General features: G+C 38.6%; 1 protein-coding gene across 2 annotated transcripts; it reads right to left on the reverse strand.

Annotated features, from left to right (window-relative positions):
* On the reverse strand, positions 1-27645 carry LOC309497676 (uncharacterized protein). 2 transcript variants are annotated; one of them, XM_082167998.1, is made up of 3 exons: positions 27609-27645; positions 26733-26865; positions 1-1179 (listed from the first exon to the last, which is right to left on the reverse strand). In XM_082167998.1, exons 2-3 carry the CDS (start codon positions 26821-26823, stop codon positions 260-262), a joined length of 1011 nt encoding a protein of 336 aa, XP_082024124.1. In that variant the 5' UTR covers positions 26824-26865; positions 27609-27645; the 3' UTR covers positions 1-259. The 2 variants fall into 2 exon arrangements, with proteins under 2 accessions (XP_082024124.1, XP_082024123.1); XM_082167997.1 differs by having other exon boundaries at positions 26733-27638.

Here is a 27645-nt window from a genome sequence, read left to right on the forward strand (position 1 = left end):
GATAAACAATACATATTTATTTTCACAGCCTTCTTTGAACATATTTGCAGTGGCAAGGAATCCAAACTTCATCTGTGACAGAAATAGAGAAAACATCCATGGGAGATTCTAAGCTAAATTGGGGTGCAAGTTCTCCTTTGGCCAGGGTCTCACATAAGCATGCCTTTTCCTGTGTCTGTAAGTGTGAAGGCAAATTTTTATTTTATTTTACACTGATCACAATTTAATCCCCTCCATTGTGAATGTGCAGGGGTGTTCCTCAAAAACAGCGTAAGCAGTTCTCTCCTGTGTGAATTCTTATGTGGCTATTTAGGGTTCCTTTATGAGTAAAACTCTTTCCACATTGAGGGCATGTGAAAGGCTTCTCTCCAGAGTGAATTCTCATGTGGTTATATAGGGTTCCTTTATGTGTAAAACTCTTTCTACATCGAGGGCATGTGAAATGCTTCTCTCCAGTATGACTTCTCATGTGTGCATTAAGGGTTCCTTTATGTGTAAAACTCTTTCCACATTGAGGGCATGTGAAAGGCTTCTCTCCAGTGTGAATCCTCAAGTGGCTTTTAAGGCTTCCTTTTTGAGTAAAACTCTTTCCACACTGTTGGCAGGTGTAAGGACTTTCTCCAGTGTGAATTTTCAAGTGGGTATTAAGGTTTTTTCTGTGTGTGAAACTCTGTCCACACTGAGCACAAATGAATGGCTTCTCTCCAGTGTGAATTCTCATGTGGGAATTAAGAATTTCTTTTCGTGTGAAGTCTTTGCCACATAGTTTGCAAGTGAAAGCAGTCTCTCCAGTGTGATGTCTCGTGTGGGTATTAAGGTTTTTTTTATGTGTGAAACTCTGTCCACACTGATGGCATGTGTAAGGTTTCTCCCCAGTGTGAACTCTCATGTGGACTGTAAGGTTTTGTTTTTGAGTGAAACTTTTTCCACAATGTTGGCAGGTGAAAGGCTTCTCTCCAGTGTGAACTCTCATGTGGATTTCAAGGCTTTGTTTATGAGTGAAACTGTTTCCACACTGATGGCAGGTGAGGTAACTGTTAGTTTTGGTCTTCTGAGCTCTGTTTCGTGAGGAAGTATTTTTAGTCTCTCTGGATGTTATGAATCCATGATGTTTCTCATATTGATATTTCTCTTGCATTTCATCTAGTACTTCACTTTCCTCTTTCAGCAGCATCAGGTCTAAAATGAAAAAAAGACAAATAAAAAAAATGAACACCAGTTTAGTTCCACAAAGCAAGACACATCAAAACTAACCTAAAAGCATTAAAGCATCAAAACCAACTATATGCTTGCTAGATCCTATATGCACTAAGTTTGTGAAAAAGGAGTTGTTTCAAAATCTATAATCTCAGAATCTCTTCTCAACATTGTTAATCACTAAAAATTTGCAGTCCAATAAAGCTGCCAATTATCAAACACCTTATCATTTGACCCAGGATAATTGGTTTATTATAGACCAATAGCAATGTTTAGTTTTGCAAAGAAATGGAATTTAAGATGGATTTAAGCTCTATCTTTGCACAGAAACTGTCCTTATTAAAGTTACACCTTTTAACAACACAGACCACAACATTTGCTTGGCCAGCATGAGAATTATGTTGGCCTTTGTGGACAAGCAGTCATATCTATCTAACTACTACCATTTTGCTTGTGTAAAAGAAGAGAGGTCTAATTAAGCAAAAGTATTGTGTGCCATAGGGCTCAGTATTAGGTCCTCTGCGTTTCTCCTTGCATACGCTTCCCCTGAGAGACATTACAATTACTTTTGTAACGATTTTACTGTTATGCTGACGATACTCAGTTTTATATTTCCTCACAACCTAAAAAATACAGTAGTGTATTATTGATGGTAAAGTTGAATCAACTAATCCAGGGATGTCCAAACTCAGTCCTGGAGGGCCACTATCATGCAGAGTTTAGCTCCAGCTTGCCTCAACACACCTGCCTGGGAGTTTGTAGTATACCTAATAAGCCCTTGATTGGCTGGTTCAGGTGTGTTTAATTGGGGTTGGAGCTGAAGTTTTGCAGGACAGTGGCCCTTCGCATCATTCAAAACTGTTAAATGTCTTCTTTTATTTGTGTACACTCTACACTCTTGTGTACATAATAAAAACAAAATGTTGTGTTTTTCGTCAAATAAAGAAAATAAACATGATGCGCGTTCTGCCATCTCTCTCAATGTGAAGTTCATTCTGAAAAGCGACAGAAAATGACCTGTAACTCAGCGAATGTTTGTCACACAGAGTTGAGAAGTATGTCTTTACAAAGTCTCTTTATATCAAAAACAAATATTCTCTGTTTAAGTAATCCGTATGAAAGCAACGACATGTACAGTTTCTCAGACAGGTCCTCATTAACTCTAATGTGACCACAGCCACGCGCGCACGAGCGATTGACATGCAAATAGTCCATGTGTGTGTCCAAGATTTTTAAGGTAAGATATGTTAAACTGGTGCCAGACTCAAATGTACGTTATGAAATGAGATTGGAGTAAAAACACGAAGCCTAATGTCGTACATGTATATGTATCTATATATAGAAACTTGTTGAAATGTGAACTAGACTGGTAGGCAACCTTTCAATGTTTAATTTATATACATGTACGACACAAGGATGTTTTTATGTTAGATAATAAAACAGCATGATAAAAGTAGGCTAGAATGAGTGTTTACTCTAATATGGTGAATATTATAATGTTTAGACCCGTGTTTACTGTTAAATACTGTGTTTGAGGATATCTGCTCAAACGTAGATATGTATAATATGGTAACAATGTTTCATAGTTTGGAGCGGCTCGATCGCTTCAGTAAATGTTCTCAGCACGCACTGAGTTTGAGTCAGTCGCACTGTGCATTTGAAAAGCAAAACGCGCCAAACATTAGGCTTCAAGGTTTTACTCCAATCAAACATTCACTCTGTACATCAAACACCTTGGAAATGACAGGTATGTACTATATTTCAGGAATGGCACAAAGGTGTGTGACTGTTCAAGTCTCTGGGCCCTATTTTAACGATCTGAAACGCAAGTATCAAACGCGAAACGCAAGTAACTTTGAGGGCGGATCTCGCGCTGTTGCTATTATACCGGCGGATAAATAAGTCTTGCACCCGACGCAAATCTAAAATGGGTTGGTCTGAAGTAGCTACATTACTCACAGATGTGGTTTGGGCGTAAAGTGAAATAAACCAATCAGAGCGTCATCTCACATTCCCTTTAAAAGCAGGCGTGCTTGTTCCATGGCAGATGCTATTATAACGGCGGATTGCTATTATAACGGCGGATTTGCCAGGCGCACGCCAGGAGCGGTTCACAGCCGAGAAGACCGACGTTCTCGTCAGGGCCGTAAAAGACAGAGAAGTGACATTGTATGGGGATGGAGAAACCCACCCAAATTAGCTTCGGTTAAACAGGCGTATAATAATTTGGGTAAATGTGTAAGCTAGAATTATGCCTATTTTTTCACATCTTCATGGACATCACAATGATTTCCCTCATGTGGAATATTTTTCCTTGTAATTATGTATGGTTTGCAAAAATGGCAACTGCTGCGTCTGTGTAGAGTAGATAAGCAAAGTGTATGCGCGTTGTGCACACGCTACATTATGGCCAAGCATGCGCTCTTAAAATAGCATCTGAAAAAAGCACCACTGACTTTAGACTAGGTTTTTCCTGGTTTGTGGCGGAATTGTATCTGGAACTGCAAAATAGCACCAGGGAACGTTTGCGCCGGAACGCGCCTCCTTTTTTCGCTGAACCGCCCCCGGGAGCGCAAGTTTATTCCCTAATTTACCGACGTGCGTCTGTGGAGGGAAAAGTCCGCTGTGCGTCAGGTGCAAAATAGAAATGATACATGTGTCGTTGTACAAAGTCAATTGCGCTGGGTGCAAGATAGGGCCCATTGTCTTTAGATCTGTGTGTTCAATACTGTGGTTTTTTTTTGTCATTTGTTGTGTATCTTTGGATTATGTTGTGTTGTAAATAAATCCAAACAATCAAAAAGCCATTCTTTTTTAAGTCTCTCCTCATTCTTTGTGCAAGGTTCCTCATAATGATAGGGCCTGATAACACCTAATAGGGCCATTATGGGAGGGTCTTTTTCTTTCTCAGGTGTGAAACATTAATATTCAGGATGATTCACGCCCTCCTCGCATAAAGCTTTCTTACACAATGTCTTACAAATTTTAAATCAATATATTGTTTTATCTGAATGAGTAGGCAGGATGATTTTCACATAGTTTTGGAGCAAATATTCTAGGCTACGTGATACAATTTTCAAAAGTCTTGTGAAGAAATAATCAGTATGGGTTTCATGCACTTATTTCAGCTGAGATTTTGATCATTTTCCTACACTGGCCGGACTGAACACACCAATAACACAGTCTCGCATTGACAGGTACAGCAGCACTTTGATCGACCTGCATGCAGAATTTTCCCGTCGCTTTGTAGACTTTGCAAAAATTGAGACTGAGCTTGAACTTGTCTCATGCCCCCTATCTTTTGACAGTGAGAAGGCACCACCAGACACACAACTGGAACTCATTGACATCCAGTGTGACAATACTTTGAAGGAGAAGTTTCAGAAAGCACCAGTTAACCAGTTTTATGCCTCACTGGATAAAAAATAAAATCCCAAACATTAAAAAGCATGCCCAAAGAATGATCACTCCAGACTTTGCACCCTTGCAAGGAGACCAGGCTCATTGTTCACATTAACACTTTAATAACCATGTCTTGGCAAGACAAAGACTAAGGTTCTCCCCTCAGTTTTACTCAGACATATAGTAGTTTTATGATGATTGATATGTACATAGTAATAGCAGTGCACATGAGATTATATCTGTTGTAAATTTGACTCAATAATAGATATTAAATAAGAATTGTTGTTTAAAGTGACAAATATTTCTGTCAGATAATATATTTTCCATGCATACCTCCAGTGTAAATAAAAGTTCTTTCATCATGGATTTAGTATGCGGCCCTTCAATTGGTTAGCAAAACTTGATGTGGCCCTCTGGTCTAAAAAGTTTGCCCACCTCTGAACTGCTGCTACTTCCAGCTACACAGCTAAATAGACTTCACCTACATCTACTTACAAGCCAGTCTGTATGGTGCGTTCACACCGGACGCGAATAGCGCGTCAGGCGCGAGTGATTTCAGTGTTAAGTCAATGCAAAGACGCGTTACGCGCGCAAAAAATTCCTGCGGCGCGAATGAGGCGTAGAGCGCGGCGCGGTAGACGCGAATACGCCTCATTCGCGCGTCAAGTTCGCGCGAATTGAGCGTCTGGCGCGTTAAGCGCAAATGTTTTATGTAGTGCTTTTTGTGCATTCTCGCGTTTGACGCGAATTCGCGTCTGCCGCCCGAGTTGAAAAATCTGAACTTCTGCGTCAATTCGCGCCGCGTTAACCAATCAGGAGCCTGCTTGCTGCTGTCACGTGGTGAAGTGACAGTTTATAATGTTATTTTATGTTTGGCCTTGATAAATTATTTTGTAATATGACTAAAATGCTTGGTGTGCAAAGCCAATCTTTCACATAAAAACTCGATTTCAATATATGAGAGATACTCATTTTGTATTGAATGCTATTTATTCCATATCTATTCTAGATTAACGTTATATGAAACATTATTATTCTAATGTAAAGACAACAAACACAATTTAGTGTATTAAAACTTTTTAAAAAATCACAGGACAGGTTTCACTTTTGGAGGCTGGCTCCATTTATTATCAAAACAAAAATAAATGACAGATTAGGTGGGCGCGGGCGAGGGTGAACCTCGCGCCGGGCTGTAGAGCCCGAGGGGTCGTCTCCGCCCTGGCCGCCCGAGGGGTCGTCTCCGCCCTGGCTGCCCGAGAGAGAGTCTCCGCCCTGGCCGCCCAATGGACTGTCGTCTCCGCCCTGGCCACCAGATGAACTGTCACTCCCTGTCCCCATTTTCCTCCATGGACCTGGCCCCCCATCCCTCCCCCTGATCCTCCACCTCACGCCTGGACTCTTGTTTTGTCTGTCACGTCTTGGAGCGTCTGGTAGCCGCTCCGTAGAGGGGAGGTTATGTCACAGTGTCTGTTTGTGTATCACTGGTGTCCACTAGAGGTCCTCGTCTCCATGGTGACATCCTGTTCATGAACTGCATTCCCCACAATCCTTGTCTGTACCAATCACTGTTCATTGCACTCAGCTGTTCCCCGTCATCATTGTACCCAGCTGTTCCCTGTTATTCATTGTTAGTTCTTGTTATATATACCCTGTCTGTTTCTGTGATTGTTGTGGATTCCTTGTTTTATGTCACCTGCACTTCAGAGATCGTTTGCCTGTTTTGTTTCTTGTTTTGGACTGCCTTTGTATGGATTTTTGACCCTTTGCCTGGATGACTTATGATTACCCTATTAAACTTGCGATTGGATCTTACTTTTTCCCCGTGTGTGTATCGTGACAGGAAGTCAATGGGTGCCATCAACTGTCTGGTTACCAACATTTAAAAAATATATATACATTTTGTGTTCAGCAGAAGAAAGACACTCATACAGGTTTAAGACAACATGAGGGTGAGTAAATGATGACAGAATTGTAATTTTTGGGTGAACTATCCCAAAATAGTTGGAATTTTTTTATGTAACACAGTGAGAGAAGGAGATTTTATTCCGAAATGTTTTGTTAATTAATTGATGTATTAATGACAATTTTTTCACTGATATTTCATTTTACTAATAAAGTTATACAAATCATTCCACTGAATTGACTTGGTAATTGTTGCTACAATCAAGCACTTGTGGTACCCCCATTCGTTTCAATGTTTTTATGCTTTTAGCTTTTTGGACATGCACATCATAATAAATAGGGCTGTTTTACAAAACTTTAAGAATTTTCCCTTAAATGTGTTATATATCACTGAAAATGGGAGAATCTCAGCTATAATGTGTTATATGGCACATATGCAGGATAATTATGGAACCCGAAATTCAGCAAATCTTTGACATAGCCTTAATCAATATTAAAGATATCAAGGTTATATTTTCACAGAATGTTTTTTACATTATGTAGGATGATTTTATGTAGAAAATAGCGAATCACAAAAAAAAAATGTTTTCACAGGCAGGGTCACATATATGCATATGACCTCGATATTTTTTGGTGACGTGATATATTACATTATACATTATGTTTACATTTTGCTGTTCACGCTGTCATCTCGTCTGCTCTCTGTGTCAGAGCCGAAAGCGGGGCTCAGGCAGCTTTTTTTTTTTTATTCAACAGAGCGGACATTGACAGGTGAAAAGAAGGTGTCAATTGAGGCGTTAGAGTTTTTTTCTGACAACTACAGACAGTTTGGAAAAATAAATCCAAATTTAAAGCCGCAATCCACTGTTCCGGTAGGGTGATATCAGGTAAAATGGGCCATTTAAGGTTTGGGGGTCCCAGCCCCTCTGGAATTTAGAGCCAATGACTGCAAAGTATTTCAAACTGTTGTCATAGCTGTGCTTGACAAGTAACAGGTGATTTGATTGGTTTATGGTTGCTATGGTGGGCGGGGCAATAATTCAAATCAAGACTGCACCAGAAAGCTGCATGGTGAGTAGCCTGGCATACCAAATCTATTTATTATAATTAATTATAAACTATTATAAGGATGATAAATCTATAAAAAAACAAACATGCACATAAAAAACTATGCATAATATCTGTCTTGATGGCATCAATCAGAAATAATGTTGTTAATTTGGTATATGAACATATTTTTTGAAAAAGTGATGTTTTTCTTGGCGGCCCAGTTTACCTTAACCCACTGAGGTAAAATGGGCCACATGGTTTCAGCTAAAATGGGCCATCATCTGTGTCACTCACAAACACACATACACGTGTGTGTGTGTGTGTGTGTGTGTGTGTGTGTGTGTGTGTGTGTGTGTGTGTGTGTGTGTGTGTGTGTGTGTGTGTGTGTGTGTGTGTGTGTGTGTGTGTGTGAGAGAGAGAGTGTGTATGTGTGCACGCGAGAGAGGAAGTGAGAGGAGGAGGAAGGATGAGAGAGGAGACAAGCAGAGGAGACAGGAAGTGAGAGAACAGGTGAGGAGAAAGGAATGCTGAGGAAATGAGAGGAGACAGAAAGAGAGAAAAGACTGACTTGATCTCAGTGCCGCAAAGGGATAGGGCCATCAGAAGGAGAGTGAAGCCACCATCATATAACCTCACAAGTGAGCAACACATTGGATATATTAATCCCACCGGTCACAATAGTGACCGTACATTTTTTTTTTTTCTAAGGCTATAAAAATTTTACTGAATGATCTATCAATGCATGCAGACACTGAAATAATAAAGGGTCTCAATGAAATATGTGCAGTGTCGCATGTTTACTGTAAATTGTCACATGACCAGAGCTGTTTACTTCCTGTTTGCGCAAAGAGAAGAGGATGGCAGCAAGAAAGCTCCCAATGAAAAGGTTAGTAAAGTATGTTAACAAAGATAGGACATAGATTTTTGGTACACATCATGTTTAAGGTGTCTAGTATTGATATATGCATTTGCAATTACTCAACTTTGTTTAATGTGGTTATAGAACTCAAACATGTCAGCGGCAACAATAGTGACCGGTGGGATAACCCATTGTATCTACATGCTAATACACATAGGCTAACTGTTCTACCTTACTTTCTACCTAATTTTACACACGCGCACACACACGCACGCGCACGCACACACACACACACACACACACACACACACACACACACACACACACACACACACACACACACAAAGACTAGCTAACTAATTCTACCTAACTTTCCACACACACACGCACACACACCAAGGCAAACCAATTCGCTTTGGTTACAAGGTATGGAGCCTCGCCTCATCCAGTGGATACTTGTACCACATGGAGCCATATTGTGGATCGCACACTCTCCTCCCAGAGACAGGGTTGGGTCAGGGACCCAGCGTTATCATAGGTTTGGCAGAGCAAGCTCAGGTGCCTCAAGGTTGCAAGTTCTTCCATGACAACCTCTTTACCACTCTTTCACTCATGGATGAGATGACAAAAAGAGGATATGGGAGCTCTGGAACCATGAGGCAGAACCGCCTGTTTGATGTCCCATTCACACCACTGAATGCCTTCATGAAGTTACCCAGGGGAACCTCTGAGGTTCTGTGCCAAGGAGAGAAGCTGCTGGTCCGTTGGAAAGACAATAACATTGTCACAGTGGCAACAAACATGGATGAAAAATATACTGAGACCTCTGTCAAGAGATGGAACAGGCATCGACGTGGCTTTGACAACGTCCAACAACCAAAATGCATCAGCCGATACAATGAGCACATGGGTGGTGTAGACCTTCACGACCTACAGGTTTCACGATACCATATCTCAATCAGGTCAAAGAACTGGTGGTGGCCAATCTTTGCATGGTCTATCAACAGTGCTCTTGTAAATGGCTATCTCTTTTACAGAGATGTTATTGGAGGGACCATCGACCTGCTCACCTTCTCACGGATAGTCTCACAGTCTCTTCTGCAAAGGTTTGGAACGAAACCACTGAGCCATGGAAGGAGATCTCTACTGAGTGCTACCGTTGAAGATCAGGCAAGATCTGACAAAGCTTCCCACTGGCCAATTAACACGATGCACCGGTTCCAGAGATGTCGCCATTGTGAGAAACGCACTACCTATGCATGTGAGAAATGCAAAGTACCACTGCACATTGAGTGCTTCAAGCTGTACCATGGAGTGTAGAAGAAAAACAGGAAAGACAGGAAAGACATGAGAATGCAGTCGGACATAGAGTCTGTCCAATGGTTGATACAACACAGTATCCCACCGTTCACAATTGTGACCAATCATAAAACACACTTTTCAATGAACATTTCAAAAAAATTATGATTGATTGTTTCAAAGCGATACTAATGACACATGATTTGGATATTTTTGTGTCTGGGAAAAATGTGGGATTAAATGGGTTAAAACAAAAAAGTCATCCAGCAACCAACCAGCCAAGCAAGCTAGCAAGTACCCGGGCAGCAAGCAACCAAAAGGGGAAAAAAAGCAGGGCAAGAGAAGCAAATCACCTTGCAAAGTCTGCAACACCCACTATGGTGACCCAAATAACCCTAAGGCTACTGAGGAATGGGTAAAATGTGATCCATGTTCTGCCTGGTTTCATGAGAGCTGTGGTGAAGAGAATGGTATCTGTGATGACGATGGTTTCATTTGCAAAGACTGTGTTTGAAAAATGTTTTCATCACACACACACATATCAGTTATCAATTTTGAATGTGAATTTTTGTAATTTGCATATTTCGTTCTAAATGTGTTGTTCACACACACACACACACACACACACACACACACACACACACACACACACACACACACACACATCAGTTCACTGATCTATGCTGTTCCAAAATTGACTTTTTTAATTGCACATTTGAATATGTGGGTTTGCACCCAAAATTTTAATTTTAATGGCACATATGAATATGTTTGTTTAATGCAGGTTAAATGTTATGTGGCTGTATAAGCAATTGTGTTTTAAAATTAAAATTGATGATAAATTACTATTTCCCTTTGCAGTTTGACTGGCCCATTTTACCTGAAACTGCTCATGCAAAAAAAGTTGGCACAGCTGATGTTTCAAGAACTGTAGGGCCTAAATAATTATATTCTATTACATAATTTCAACACAAAATGATCAAAAACAGTCATTATTAATCATAAAAACACATGGAAAAGGCATATATGGGGGGTTCCGGTGACGTCATCACTCTGAATGGCAGCTTAAACAACAGCTCCTCCGGGAAAACCAATTAACTGCCCCGTTAAATTATTAGATATAACTTTCTTAAATTCTATTCAGCTCGAAAAGTGGGGCAAGAATGGGAAGAAGAGATGGAAACAAAAAATGCACCGCTGGAGAACCTGTGAACGAAGAAAACACAGGGAACAGTTCTCCTACGCAGGTACAAGATGGCGAAGCTAACGCGAGCCATCAACCGAGTGAGGCGGCAAGTTTGACAAAAGTTCTGGAAGAGATAAGGGACTTTCGCAAAGACACAAAACAACAACTAACCGAAATTATCTCAGAAATCACCAGTGTTAATGAAAAATTGGCGGAGGCAGAAACGCAAATTGAAAGAGTAGAAGATCGCGTTCAGAATGTGGAGCAGGTGATGAGCAAGATGATAAAAGTCATCAATCAACAAGAAAACAAATTACTCGACCAAGAAGGGAGATCTAGAAGGGAGAACATAAGGCTCTACAACGTTCCCAAAGGATCAGAGGGCACGTCAATGGCGATGTTTGTGGAAAAGTTACTGCGAGATACACTGGAGATCCCTCCGACCACGGACCTTGGCATCGAGAGAGCTCACCGCGCGCTCGCCCCAAAACCCTCCGGCAACGGGGAGATAAACCACGGTCAATTATAATCAAATTCCACCGCTACAAAATTAAAGAAGAGATTCTGCGCAAAGCCTGGGCAAAAAAGAAGGTGTTTTTGAATGAGAGACCAATATACTTTGACCAAGACTACCCCCTGGCAATTCTTCAGAAACGTAAGGAATACTCTGAAGCTAAACGAGTATTAAAACAGAAACAGATCCGGTTTCAGACCCCGTTCCCCGCTAAACTACGCGTGTTTTATGATGACGGGACGCGATTGTACCAGTCGGCAGAGGAGGCAACCGCAGACATGAAAGATAGGGGTCTGCCCGTCAGTGTAATCACCCCGAGGGAGAGCTTAGCGGAGCAGCTATCCCGCACCGTCTGGGAAATGGCTAGAGGCCCGAGACCACAGGGAGCGGAAGAAGAGCGAGAGAAGAATATAAGGGAGAGACTGCAAGTTTTCAGAAGAAGGCCCCTGTCCCCTCCAGAGGAACTTTAAATTTGGACTAATTTCAAACTGCTGGTGAGCTACGTAAACCTGAAAAAGATGGAGCAATATTCACTTTGAGAGAGATGCGGTAAGTAAGGAATAATTGACGACAGGCCGTTGAATTATTAGAAAAATAATGCACACCCGAGGTGGTAATGCGGTCACGACGCGAAGCGGAGTGGCCGTTACACCTCGGGTGTGCATTATTTTTCTAATAATTCAACGGCCTGAAGTCAATTATTCCGCTTATACTACAGTTACCACACCTCGAAGCATTGTTCAGATTATGTATTTCAAGACGTTTGTAAAGTTTTTGTCATTAAAACGCTCTTGTATGTAGGACTAATTTCTTACGCATCTAATCCCATGCCTCCGTTGCTAATTCCAAAACGTCATTTCAGAGTTAGTAACGGAGGTTTGAGCCGCTGATAGCAGACTAATGCTGGACACACGACTAGCTGACACATTCTCTGACTGTTTTCATCGACTGCAGCAGATTTTAAACACCGACTTTGAACACAGACTGAACGCGCTGAACACGCGTTTGGGCATGATCAGTCATATAAGTATCAAATTACATTCATAACCGGCCTTAAAGTGTGTTCCCGGCTTTATGCAGTTATTAATGCAGTTATTAGAGAGAGATGTTGCAATAATGAGACAGAAAAGCATGTGCGTCAATATTATTATTTATTAATTAATTCAATTCGTTTTAATGAATTCGTTAAATCTTTTTTTCTTTCTATTATTGACAGATGACAGTAGACTAGCCAAATAAATGAAACCCAAAGCCCTTTTAACAAGTAGTCCTATCAATAATTATTTATTTGTTAAATTATCTGCAATAAAAATCCGTGCTGCAGGACTATCCATTTATTTAGCCTATATTCAGTTTAATTTTCTATTGATTATAGATAGGACTTTATAGTTTATTTATTCAAATTAAACTGCATGTTTCTATTGATTGTGATGCTAGACATTGAAAATTGCAGATCAAGCGCATGGGGCGAAATGCTTTTTCTTGTTATGATTTGTATCCGATTTTCCGTTATTACAGTTGACTACGCGAAGTGATATGGAACTGTAATGCGGTCAAGACCTGCCTGGAACTACTTTAGCCGTGCGTTTCCCTGAAAATAATGCACACCTTAGAACGTTCGTCAACCAATCAGATTCAAGCATTCAACGGCCCTGTAGTATAATGTTAAATTTTCCATTGCCTAATTTTTATTTTATTCCAAGTCATTTATTATTTATATTGTGGACATCCCTCTCCCCAATTTAAATGAAAATATATAGAAGGGAGGAATATACAAGTTTTTTTGGTGAAAATGTACACCGAACTTTCCATTTATTTTTGTGAATGCTGCAATGGGGGCCCTCGACCCACATGGGACAGAGATTTTCCCCCACAGCTAGAAGTTCTGTCTAGCTCAGTTCAGGGTCATCTAATAGAGACCCCAACCTTGGAATCATACCATTGTTTCTTTTTCTTTTGTTATGTATGTTTTTTTGTTCTTGTTTATTCAGGGAGTAGATTAATTAAGTTCTGTTTAGCTGAGTTGGTTAATACATTGCCTTTAGATAAATATGGTTAGGGACAAAGTTAAAATAATTTCCTTTAATGTCAACGGGATGTTGAATCCAGTTAAACGCAGTAAGATTTTATCTAAAATGAAGAAAGAACAAGCCCATATAGTGTATTTACAGGAAACACATCTGAATGATAAAGAGCATGAAAAACTGAGGAGAACGGGCTTTTCTGATGTAAATTGGGTCATAGAAGGGGAGTCGCTATTCTTATTTCAAACAAACTAAATTTTGAAAAAATATCTGAATTGAGAGACAAGGAGGGCAGATATATCCTAGTAAAGGGTAAAATATATGAGAACCTAGTTACTCTGTTAAATATATATGCGCCCCCAGGAAGTGATATTAGCTTCTTCCAGAGAATTACTAGTATCATGACAATGGAAATTGATTTGTGGCGGAGATTTAAATATACATTTAAAACCAAAATTAGACTCCTCTAGTGGAAACAACTATGAGAAGAGGTCTCTACATAAGAAAGTTAATGCACTTTTTGAAGATGTTGGTCTAATTGATATATGGAGAGATTTCTTTCCTAACAAAAGAGACAATACTCATTACTCTGCCCCCCATTCTCTATATACCAGAATAGATTATTTTATAACATTTGGAAAAGATAAAGATAAGATACATTCTTGTGGAATCGGGACAATAGATATAAGTGACCATGCACCAATAGATTTATCCATTGATTTTGACCTACAACCCAAAAACAATACATGGAAATTAAACTCAAGTCTATTTAATGATCCTTGTTTTAAGGAACAAATTAAAAAAGAAATGAATCTCTATCTAGAATTTAATGACAATGGTGAGGTTTCACCCCCCCATCCTATGGGATACTTTGAAGGCTGTCTTAAGAGGTAAAATCATATCAATATCTTCATATAAGAAAAAAATGAGAAATAAAACATTAGATGAACTACAAAATAATTTAAAGGAACTAGAAAAAAGACACAAATTAAGTTTAGCGAACGATACACTAGAGGAAATAAAAAAAATTAGGGACAAGATTAACAACTTAGCTACACAAGAAGTAAAGAAGAATCTAATGTTTCTAAAACAGAGATATTATGAAGGGGGATCTAATGCAATGAGAATATTGGCATGGAAACTGAGGAAGAAAACCGCAGAAAATACAATTCATAGAATTAGGGACCCAAGAACAAAAGTGATAAAAAGTAAGCTAAAGGAAATTCAGGAATCTTTCGAGGTTTTCTATAAAACTTTATACTCAAAAGTTCCAGGGAGAAATGTAACTCAAATTGACACTTTCCTGAATTCATTAGAGCTACCCACTTTAAATGAAGAGCAAAATAGAAAGATGACCGCTGACATATCTGAAGATGAATTAAAGATTGCAATTAGTAGACTAAAATTAAACAAGTCACCGGGATCAGATGGTTACACGGCAGAGTGGTATAAGGAGTTTAAAAATGAATTAATTCCGGTTATGCTCCCTACATTTAACTGGGTTCTGAAAAAAGCACAAACACCACCTAGCTGGAAGGAGGCGATAATATCAGCCATACCAAAAGAAGGCAAGGATAAATTAGAATGTGGATCCTTTAGACCAATATCAGTTCTTAACGTGGACTATAGATTATTCACCTCTATCATGGCCAAACGATTAGAAGAATTTTTACCTAAATTGATACATAATGATCAGACAGGTTTCATACGACAACGTCAGACACAAGATAATATACGAAGGACACTACACATCATGAATCATATATTAAAAAAGAATATGGAAGCAATAGTGATAAGCATAGATGCTGAAAAAGCATTTGATTCAGTTAATTGGACTTTTCTCTACAGAGTTTTACACAGATTTGGATTACACGATACAATTATAAAAACTATACAGTCTCTATATGATAAACCCACAGCTAGGATTAAAATCAATGGATACTTATCAAATAGTTTTACCCTAGAAAGGGGTTCTAGGCAGGGTTGTGCATGGTCACCATTACTTTTCGCACTATATTTGGAACCATTAGCTCAATACATTAGACAGAATGAGGATATCAGGGGAATTAACATTAAAGGAACAGAACACAAACTCGCTTGTTATGCAGATGATATTCTGATATATTTAGGGCAGCCAACATATTCATTACCAATACTGATGCAGTCACTTGAAACATATGGCCAATTATCAGGATATAAGATTAATGTTGGTAAAACACGGTTGCTCTCGTATAACTATAGAGTACCTAACGAAATTAAAAACAGATACCCCTTGGTATGGCAAACTGAATCTTTTAAGTATCTCGGCATCAATATGCCAAAGGATCTCGTGAAACTATTTGAATGTAATTATTTACCTATATGTAAAAAAATTAAGGAAGATATAGGAAGATGGAACCTAATTCCTTTCTTTAGTCTCAGTTCAAGGATTGAATCTATTAAAATGAATATTTTGCCTAGATTATTATACCTATTCCAGACCCTACCAATAATGATTAATCGAAATCAATTTAATGAATGGGAAAAGATGTTATCAAGATATATATGGCAGGGTAAAAGACCAAGGGTTCGTTTTAAAACGTTACAGCTAGCTAAAGAAAAGGGGGGTTGGGGATTACCTTCTTTAAGAGATTATTATTTTGCAGCACAGATGAGAGCCATGATATGTTGGTGCAACCCATCCTATGAAGCTCAATGGAAAAATATAGAGGAGAAAATATCGTCCATCCCTATACAGGCAACCCTTGCTGATAGCAATTTACAAGGTCACATAAATGTTATTGATAACCCATGGGTAAAATGCACTCTTAATGTATGGAAAACTATTATTCTAGAATATAAATTAAAGAAGGATATTGTGCCTCTTAAATGGTGTGCATACGAATCAGAGTTTACGCCAAACAGATTAGATACAAGATTTAAGGACTGGACGGATAAAGGATTAACAGTTTTATGTAATATAATAAAAGGTGACACAATAACTAGTTTTGAAACACTCAAAGAGAAATACTCATTAGAAACACAAGACTTCCACCGATATTTACAGATGCGACATTTTGTTAATATGAAGATGAAGAATGTGGCGGGGACAGGGAAAGTTATAATAGAATTGTTCAGAAAAGCATACAACTCAGATTCGTTTGGTAGAATTATTTCATGCATATATAAATGTCTGTTAAATCTTAAAACGCACTAGACTTCTTATATTAAAACAAAATGGGAGAAGGAAGGAGGAATAAGTATATCTGAGGAAGAATGGACAATAATATGGAGGTATCAATGGAAATGCTCCAGGTCGCAGAAATGGAGGGAGTTCGGTTGGAAAAATTTGATAAGATATTTTATTACACCCTCTCAGAAATCATATCATGGTAGTAATGCCTCTATATGCTGGAGAAACTGTGGAAACCAAAATGCAAACCATTACCATGTTTTCTGGGATTGCTCTGCTATTAAGGATTATTGGAGAGGAATACATAATGCTTTACAAGATATTTTTAAATGTGTAATATCATTTGATAGTAAAACCTTATATTTTGGATATATACCTCAAGAATGGTTAAAAAGAGATAAATATTTAATGAATATATTGCTGGTGGCTGTAAAAAAGAGCTTTACCAAAAAATGGTTGTCACATGAGAGCCCTAACCTAAATGCCTGGATGGAAATTATAATGGACATTTACAATTTGGAGAAGATGACAGCATTTTTAAACCATAATCTGGAACAATTTGCTTTGTGTTGGGAAAAATTGACCAAATATGCAACATCTCAAAGACCTGATTTCATTTTCTAGGTAATATTTAGAATTCCCAGAAAGACTACTCCCTACATGTACATAGTTCTTTTCCTCTTTTTTGTTGTTGCTTTGTTTAAAAAAAAAAAAAAAAAAAAAAAAGTACATTTCTGATGAAAAGATGTACGGAAAACACGACTGTATGGTGTATGTATGGGCATATGAATGCATTTGTACGTTGTGTTAGTATGTTTTTGATATGAAGATATCCGATATAGTATCTGATGTACATCTGATTGAAGTGTAATGTTTACATGAGAAAAAGTAAATAAAAAAATAATTTAAAAAAAGGAAAAGGCATATATGGTATTGTATTATTGTCCCAAACGATTTACCAAAAAGTGGCCCAATTTAGATGATATCACCCTACATATATTTATAAACGTCACAGCGTGAAATAGTGCACACTCACGGCTAATGTCAAGGCCGTTTTACAGTTACGAGTGTCTAGTTCATTTTCCCCCATTCTACAGCAGGTTTTTTTTTTATTGTTTTTCTATGTAAACAGACATGTTTGACCGAAGTCTTTTGCAGCATCTTCGCACCTTTCAAAATGGCCAAGAGAACAGTTCAAGCGCAACTTTTATTCTTTAAAAAGAAGAGAACCGAAGGTATGATATTTCTTTGATTCCTACTGTGTTTAAAGACATTCCCCTGACATGTGTGTGTGTGTGTGTCTCTAGTCCACTAGTTCCCAAAGTGGGTGCCGTGTGACAACTGGCTAGGGGTGTCACAGAATCTCAGCTTTTTTCCAATTTAAACAGCCTACAACAACTATCGTACCATGTAATAACTTTTTACAGCATATATTTAAAACACTTATCAAACCACCAACATATGAGCATGTCCAAACGAAAATAAATAAGCGAAAAAACACTGATATTTAATTCATATTTAAAGTTTAAATCACGCCCTTTGTACTGGTGCACGCTCAATTTTATATTTCACGCATTTTGACAGGATAGGGCAAAGATGGAGCTAGCGTTCTCATCCCTGGCATACATGAAAAACAAATCTACGAGTTGCACTATCCTCAATCTACCTCCGTAACAAGAGGCTGTGCTCGCAAAAGCATGCACATGTATCCCATTAAAATGCCCGCAACACAGTTCCAAGCACAAATATTTTAGTTAATTTTTTTGAGTTATAAGGTCAGGTTTGAACAAAAAATTTAATTGGAGGTGGTTATTATTTAAAGAGTTAAGTGTCAATCTTTAAATATGTTTTGTTCCAGTGATTCCCACATAAAGTAATTGGTTCAAATCACTTACTGAAACAATCGTTGTCATAGAATACACTTGTCTGTTAACAATGAGTTGACAGTTTGAACGTTCACTAGTATTTATTTAGAAGATCTGAGGTGAATTGTGGCTTTCCGGCTATAAAATACACACAAAATTATATTCAAACTCACACAGTTTGAATAATGTTTATTTAACATTAAATAAAGCACATAAACAGTACCTGAAATTATCATACTTTCTGTTGTTGTTCCAGCCGTGATGTAGCAGAAATAGAGACAGTTTCTAAATAGAATCATCACGTATCGCCGTCGCGGCTGGTTAGGACAACAACTCTGATTAATATGGAAAAGATGTATTTTATCGTGTGTGGCAGCGTCGCGTCATGTCTGGTTAGAACACGGTGTTACTACAGTAGGTAGTCAACCAGAATGCCTATTACCGCCGCGCAATCTACCGTGGAAGTCACATTTCAAAGTCTTTCGCGAAAGGACCGCCAGGTGGCGCAAAGGGACATTTTGCAAAACAGCAGCAATTGCCGCATTTTGAAACCTAAGTGGAGCTAATGTCAATTAACAGTAAGGATGAAATACTACAATGGTAATTTCCAAATAAGCCTACAACAAACATGGAAAATAAAAAAAGAGCTATTGACATTTGCTGTACAATAATGAAACAACCTAAGATTTGGTGGAGTTGAAACTGCATGATTAATTTGTAAATCATTAAAAATTATTATTAAATAAAGAAAGAAAATTTGGTTAATGTTGTTTAAACAAACAATACATAAATATAGACTATTATTTGAACAAACAGTGAACTATAATATATCTCTGTTTGTAGGCTATCTGTTTATTTATTTATTTTAAAACACAACACAAGATCTTCTAAAAAAAAACACTTTTTTCGTTATTTCAACAAGAATGAGACTGATTACATATGTAAAAAACAACAACAACAAATTTTTTTTTTTTATATGCCTATTAGGCTACAACAGAATTGGTTCAATTTAATGAAAGCAAAAATTCAATATGTAAAAGTACATTTTAAACAGAATAGAACAAACTTTTAGAACAGAAAAATAGAATCAAAAGTTAAAAATAGAGACGACAATAATATAACCTATATTGAAGCCTATTCCTCGGGGGAGCATCGTGGAACAAAAAATACACCACAAAACCAAAAATTTGGGTGCGATGACGCTGATTATTTTTACTATTCTTTGAGGAATGAGACGAATGAAGAGCGCTTCTCTCTCGTGTGAGCGAACACACTAACTTCTGGGCTTTCTAAGTTTGTGGTCGAGTGGTATAACTTAGGTTTCAATAATTTAGATGACACGGGTTCAAATCCCGAACAAACATGGGCTTCTGTAATTTTTCCATTATTATTAATGGAGAGAGATTTGTCTAGTTCTAAAACTCTGTTACACCATATAGGTTTTTTTTTGCTTATATTTATAAAATAAAAGGACCATGCATTTCCATTTTACACTAAGGAACAAATATTATCCAACAGAATGACTGAATTCACATTTGTATAAATTCCAATCATAATTTCAAAAGCAGTTCTGTTAAAAAAAAGAAAAAAAAATGATGGGGTTCCCTATACACAGAGAGTTTTTAAAAACATGGGTGTAAGCAAGTTGCGATTTGCCAGGGGGGACAGGGATTTCCTTCTAAACATCCCTGCTCCAGCTGAATTATTTTTATAATAAACAATAAAATCAGAACCAGTGCTTCTGCTCCTGTATTGACAGATAACATGCAGCGCGTTTCAGTTACGGTCCTGGTTCCAGTAGCCTAAAAAACAGCAGAAGTATAAATTGGCCTTTAGATGGAAATGAAGAGCCACTAACATTATTTTTAGATTTAGTGGAACTTGGAGCTACAAATGCAGAGGAAATTTATCAAGTATGGAAAACCTCACGCACCATGGTTTCACAGAAGCTGTTCTGAAAGCTGTTTTGCTTCAGATGAAGCTTTGCTTACTCTGTCATGATTGGAAGTAAAAAGTAGTGTTGCAGCAAAAAATTGTTCATCTGTTCTTGAAAGACAAGAAATAGAAGAAAGAGAAAGAGAAGAGAGATGGTCCCGGGAAGCAAGTGAGAAAGAGGAAAGGAGAGAGGGAGATAACAGAAAGGGATGAAAGACTCCTTTCCCTCTTTGAAATTCTTGCAAAAAAATTATTATAAGACTAAAGCATCTTATGATCATTTGCACATTTGGGTTTACGTAAAGAACAAACTTTTAATATATATATTGTTCATGTTTCCTATTGTTGTCAGTAAAGTATAATAATTTAATTAATTCATGCATTAATTCATTTCTTGACAGAAAATGTATGTATTCACATCAGCTGCATTTGTCTAGTGCAGGGGTATTCAATTAAAATTCTAAGAGGTCCAGTTAGAAAAAATGTCAGCAACCAAAGGTCCGCAACATCACAATGACTAACTTGCGTTATCATTCAGTGCCACAGCCTAGTAGTTGTATGAAAATATGTAAGTAGCCTAGTCAACAGACGACTGTCAAATAAAATGAAAGTACAAATTTAATAATATGTCAACAATATTTATTGTCAGTTTTTTATATTGAGCTGTAGGGATCATAAAAATAATAAGTACTCTAATAATAAATGATCAATTTAAATAAAATAAAGGCTGCATTTACATTTTTTTAAATAAATAAATAAAACACAACAGAGAGCTTTTGAAAAATGTGCATCTCAAAATAAAGTGCTTAATTTTTAGAAAAATGAAATAAAAAGTATAGCTTGAGTTTCCCTTTTACTTTTTAGTTAACTCCCTTTCACATCTTAAGTTTAAACACATTTTAAAATCAACAATCTCAACACATTAACAATTGAACAGCTTTAACACCTCCTTTTCTCTTTCCTTCCCTTTTATATCCCACTTCCACACTTTCTCTTGCTTAGTGAGAAAAGTGAGCCCTTGCTTGTCCTGCCAGGATTTTAAATCTGGGCTGGAATGGTGTCAGGGCCATTCTCAAACACATGTGTAGGTGCTCATTGGTGAGCCTGGATCGATATTTGCTTTTAATAATGTTCATTGTGGAGAAAGCTGCCTCACAGTTGTATGTGGAGCCAAACATGGTAAAGATGTACAAGGCTACTTTCCTCAGACCTGGGAAAGCGGTCTCTGAAACTATTTGAAGCCAGAAAGTGGCAGGATCAGTTTTTCCAAAATGCTCTTTCAAGGCCACATCTGCTTGGAGATCGACCAGTTGCATCTGGAGAGGCCCAGCATTTTCCCACTTGAAGAGCAGTGTGACTTCCTTTGAGAACTCCCTGACATCTGTGATGAGGAATGGGTTCTGAATGAACAGGGTGAGCTGCTGTCCAAGGCTGAAGCTGTCAAAACGCTTGCTGAAGTTTACAATCAGCTTGTCAACAAAGTCAACAAAAGAAGACACATCTCTCTCACCCTGAACCTGTTCCTTCACAGTTGGAAAGTGTGCACAGTCTGCCAACAGGTCTTCCCTAAACAACACAAGTTTCCTCTGAAAGGAGCGGACAGCTGTCATCAGATCACAAACTGAATTGTCCTTGCCCTGTAGCTTTAAATTCAGTTCATTCAGGTGTGAAGTGATATCAACCAAAAAAGCCACAATATCCATCTTCTTGTCATCCTCCAAAAAGAGAGAAAATGTTGTTGCCTTCTGGCTCTTCAGCTGTGCTAAGAAAGCTGCGATTTCCCCTCGGATGGACCAAAAGCGCTCCAACACCCTACCTTTGCTGAGCCATCTTACATTGTTGTGTAGCAGAAGGTCATCAGCATTTGCATCAACTTCTCTGAGGAATTCCCTGAGCATGCGATGCTGAAGGGAAGAGGAAGCTCTGAGAAAGTTTATCATTCTCATCATTGTGTTCATCACCTCAGCATACTCGTCTGACAGGGTGGAGCACAGGACTGACTGATGAATTATGCAATGGTAAGAGATGAGTTGAGGATTGTCATCTTTCATTCTGGCCACAGCTCCTCTCTCTCTCCCTACCATGGCAGGGGCTCCATCTGTGGTTATTGAAACCACTTGCTTCAGCTCTATTGCCCTCTTCTTTAACATCTCCTTTATGGCCAGGTAGATGTCCTCTCCTCTTGTACTGGTCTGAAGGGGTGTGACACCTAACAGGTCTTCACAGAACTCTTCCTTGTCCTTGTTGAAGAACCTCACAAAAACTAAGAGTTGAGCATTGTCAGACACATCAGTGGACTCATCTACAGCTAAGCCTATGCATGGTGCCTTGTGAATTGCTTCATCCAGCTGAGCTAGCACATCATGGGTTAATATTTCTGTTTTCTTTGTGGCTGATGATGCTGACATAGGTATTTGCTTGATTTTTACACACATGTCTTCTTTTTGTTTTCCCTCAAATAAGGTTTCAGCTACCGCACTCATGCACTCCTTGACAACCCCTCCATCAGTAAATGGTTTTTTATGTTTGCCCAAAATCCAAGCAACTTTAAGGGAACATTCGTTAGCACGTTGTTGGGCAGTGAATGAATGTGTTAGGATTCTGCTGGATCGATCATATTGGGCTTTTAGATCGTTTATTTTCTGCGCCCTCAGTGCGGATTTAAGTGGGTATGTTTGGTCAAAAGATTTGTGCTTTGTCTCATAGTGGCGCTTCACATTGCCGCTTTTAATAATCGCGACAGTCTCTGAACATATGAGACATACCGGTTTTGAACTGCCCGTGGGAAGAATGAACATGTAAGAATCTGTCCATTCTTGATTAAAAGCTCTGTTTTCGCTGTCCACTTTTCTTTTTTTAGAGCACGCCATGTGAAACGTTGTCTCTCTTTCGTCTCGTCTCTCCCTCTGTGTGTGTGTGTGTGTGTGTGTGTGTATCTCGCTGTCTGACTCGAGTAGCATCACATGACATGATTTACAACGCATGCTATTGGTCTGTGAGTTTCCTGGGCCGCGCTAAACCAGTACCATAGATGCTAGAAAAGCTGCGCGGGTTAAAATAGAAACGCTCCGTCAAAAGTCAATAATTCTCAATAATTTATGGGTTATTGGTCCGGGTCCGGAGAGAACGGCGGCTGGGTCCGGATCCGGACCGCGGTCCGCCTATTGGTGACCTCTGGTCTAGTGTGTATTCATAGCTATGTCATATGACAATACACTTAAAGGTACAATATGTAAGAATTTTGCATTAAAATATCCCAAAATCTCAAGGCCAGTGTTATATATTTTGTTAAGTTGATTACTTACAATATCCCAAATGTTTCCAACTATTTTTAAATCGTGAGAAAATTGCGATTTTAACCAAGGAAACGGGGCGTTAGAGCAGGGGTGAGCTGGGAGTCGCCAGTCAATTGCGTCATATCCGCGTTACCCTCGGTTTCCGCTCATACTGCGTGGAGTCCTGGACAAATGCGAAAGTTGTAGTTGTAGCGTCTATCAAGCTACAAACTTTAGCTTGTTTCTTGCAGTCGTTATGGGACACAATTATTCTTTACCGATTGCAGCTGGTTCTGTCGACAAAGCATGCTTAATTTTATATTTTCCAAATGTAGCATTCGGTAATAGTTATGTTTATGTAAGGAAAGTATTATTGCTTTAGATTTGTGTTTAGTTTATTGACATTGTTTATCACGTCTGGTGTTTATGGCCATGTAAATAAACATAGCATGTGTTATACATAAAGATTAATCAGTATTTTGGCAAATGATGTGGGCATGTTCGAATGTACTTTTACAACAATTGTTTAGAACATGTAAAACTGCGCAGCGTTATCACAACAATGAATTCAACAAATACAGTAACATCTATGAAGTATTAAACCTTACTTTTCTTGCGGTTAATTCATTTTAATGAAATAAAAGTGTGATGAGGTTTAAGAGTCAGGAAGGAAGAAGACGCGTCGTCGTGACTGGGACTCGTACTTTATTAAAATAAAGCAAAACAAACAAAAGCCGCGCACAACGCGCATTCACCGTGGCAACCGCGACGGCACAAAACAGTTCAAAAATGAGAGCTCGGATCCACCGGTTTTCTTCCTCTGCGTCCAATTTTCTCTCCAGTCTCTCTCTCGTTCCAGCGCGGCTTATAAGCGGTCTCTCCACGCCGATCACTGCAATAAGACACAGGTGCATTTGCACTTGACCTACTTGCTCGTCTCTTTTCTCTCCCATCACAGACCGCGCTGAACCACGCCCCCCTCGCTACAAAAAGCATGTCATTAAACGCAACATTTATAAAAATAGAACTTAGCCTCATCCATGAACATGATTTTTCGATTCCCGTCTGACTGATTTACATCCACGGTGGAGTTTAAAACGACAGTTCCCATCATTCCACGCTCCTTCACATCGTCATCAAGCTACGCCGTTGTTGTTGTTTGGAATGTAGCGCCCTCTAGCGGCAAAAATTCTTGCATATTGTACCTTTAAATTACAGTTTGCTTGTTTTACTACAATAGATCATTTTCGATAAGAAAATATGTAATATAGTTAAGTATTGGTCAGCATTTATCATTATTCTAGTGCATAAGTGTTGGGGTGAGCTAGCAATGCAAGTCATTCTGGGCTAATGTTCATTTTTAAGAATTTGTATATACATATTTAGAGTATGAAATCAATAGTCTTCTCCTAAGGCGAGATCTTCGAGCAGCTGCCCGACGTCTCCTTTGTGCAAACTTTGCAAACATTTTGCTGATGTTGAAGAAAACTGTAATAGGTATGTATGGTTGTCGAGTTACTGATGAAATCAGGGGTTAGTGCACCTGCCGCTCAAACTAGTTTTTGCCCTTGTGATAACGTTGTAGGTAACATGATAACATCAACATGGCGGATGATGTCCGGATCGCATTGATATTTTTAAACATGATCAGGCTATATAGTACCGATATAGTGTTTTTAGTCTTGTTAAGTTCTCACTGAAATGAAGTTCAACAGATAATACAAACTATGCGGTTTCAGATGCAGCCAGTGTCTGAATATAGGGAGGATTCTTGGCACTAGATGGATAGCCTCTAGTTAAAGAACCATCAAAGCTGGATGGCAACAGTACCCAGCACTTCACAAACACTTTTCAGATGCCTCAATTGATCCAAAACAAAACTGGATCCCTTTAGCTGGCCAGAAGAGTGGGATGTTCATTATGATGAGAATGAAGTACAAGAACTCGGCTCACTTTTCCAGCTTCACAATAGCAAGGAAATTCAGAGAGGCATGAGGGAATACATTGACTACGTTTACAAGCTGTCAATATTCGGGTTATGGTCGGGTTAAGGTCACTATCTAGGTTTCTGAAACATTCGGAATAACCCGTTTACATGTGTGAGCAGAATGAGTTACTCCTGTATACATGGAATTTGTAATCAATTGCCAATATCCCGATGTAAACGGCGACGCACGGTTAGCGTCTGGACGTACGGACAACCTTAAGACGCAATATGCGTCATTTCCGATTCTTCTTCCTGTATCCAAAGGCAACAACAACAGCAGCAGCACGCGGATAATGAATAGTTCGGGGCAGATAGCGATCGCCTTTGTTTGCGCTTTCCTCCTCGCTCCAAAAGTGTGGTGCTGTGCTGCGTCTCGCCATGTTTACCTCTACTTCTTGTTTACTTCCGGTATACTGCACGCGGGTTTCTGTATGCGCCGTCCCTACTCAAAAGACCAAGATTCCTTGCGAATAGAACATGCGCAGAACACAAATCAATGTTCCTTTTGATGGGGATATGCCGATACGCGTTTACATGACCAAATATTCGGGTTAGAAAAGGGGTACCCCAGGGATCATATCCGGGTTTTTAAAAACCGGGATATGAGCATATCCGGGTTTTTGCCGGTGTTTACATGGCCGTGCGCGACCGGGTTATTGCTAATATTCCGGTTTTGAACGGGTTATTGGCTGCATGTAAACGTAGTCACTGACAGTGTTAAAAACACTGGTAAATGCAAAGAGCTGAAACCCCTCTTGCAGACGATAAACACACTGGTTATTTCCACAGCATTTTTGTTATATATTTTTTGATTAGAGTAGAAACCCATTTATTATATAATGTTAACTTGACTGACTGCTATATTTCCACTTAAAAGGCAGTGTTATAATCTGGTCATGTGATCTCAACATGTCTGTCCAAATGAGGCGACCCGCTCCATGTCAAATAATAGCACTTTAATTAGGACACTTCATATGACATTCTTCAGAAAATATTAATTTCTGTAGAGCTGGACATTTTAATAAGGATCAAATGACTGAGTTCAGATTTGAGAATGAAACCAACCTGTTTGTTCCTCAGTATCTTCTTGTTTTACTCTGAATGTTTCTTCAACCTTCACGTCTTCATTCTCTACTTTAATAAACGCCATCTTCATAATAGTGTCACGTGGATCTCAGCTGCTTCACCAGGAGTTTTTCTGCGAGTTTGGACACAGTCATGATTAAGATGAGAATAATTAACAGAAAGAAAAATAAATCCAAACTAAATCTCTGGGTTGCGTCTCAATCAGCTCTAGTTCAGTAGTTCAGTGAGTCAGTCAGAGTGAAAGTTAATGGACTTACCTGGATCTGGATGACCTGATCAGCTAAAAAAACTAACTCAACTAGCAGGAAAAATTTATAAAAGAACACAAATTATACATATACTACTCAGTTATGAGTTTATAATTTTAATGATATTAAATAGATTTAACAGATTCCACTTTAATAAAAATAAATAAATTTGCAGTTGGGTTATAAAAAAAATCATTTCACACGTTTGTGTTTCTGTTGCCTTTACACTGTTTTGAACAGCATGTCTCGTCGGCGTGTGATGAATCGAGCTCTTCGAATCACTGAATCATTTGCGAAGCATTTGATTCAATTGACTCGGAGTATTAAAAAAACTCCGTTTCTGCCATCATAACTTTTTCCAGTAACCGAATTCGTGTTTATAATAAACTGATTCCCGATGTTGGAAGCGAAATGAGACGCACCTTTCCTGTTACTCATGTGTGGATACACTTTACATACAAAAATAACGTTAATTAATGTTAGATAAAGCAATATGCCAACATTTGTTCATTAAGTGATCAATATTTTTTTTGATCGACTCTAAAAACTAAAATTGACTGAAAGATATGTATTGATTTAAACACTATAAATGCTTAAAATAGCAAACCTTCTTAAGCCGAATCACAACAGACAGGGGGTCGCGA

This window comes from Leuciscus leuciscus (assembly GCF_965113295.1).
Source record: "Leuciscus leuciscus genome assembly, chromosome: 4".
Taxonomy (NCBI): Eukaryota; Metazoa; Chordata; class Actinopteri; order Cypriniformes; family Leuciscidae; genus Leuciscus; species Leuciscus leuciscus.

Bases quoted from the DNA above. Each gene is read 5' to 3' on its own strand.
- LOC309497676 (XM_082167998.1), bottom strand. From the start codon at position 26,823: ATGAAGATGGCGTTTATTAAAGTAGAGAATGAAGACGTGAAGGTTGAA. The intron at 1,180-26,732 runs GTTGGTTTCATT...TTTTCATTTTAG, and splicing joins AGATACTGAGGAACAAACAG to ACCTGATGCTGCTGAAAGAG.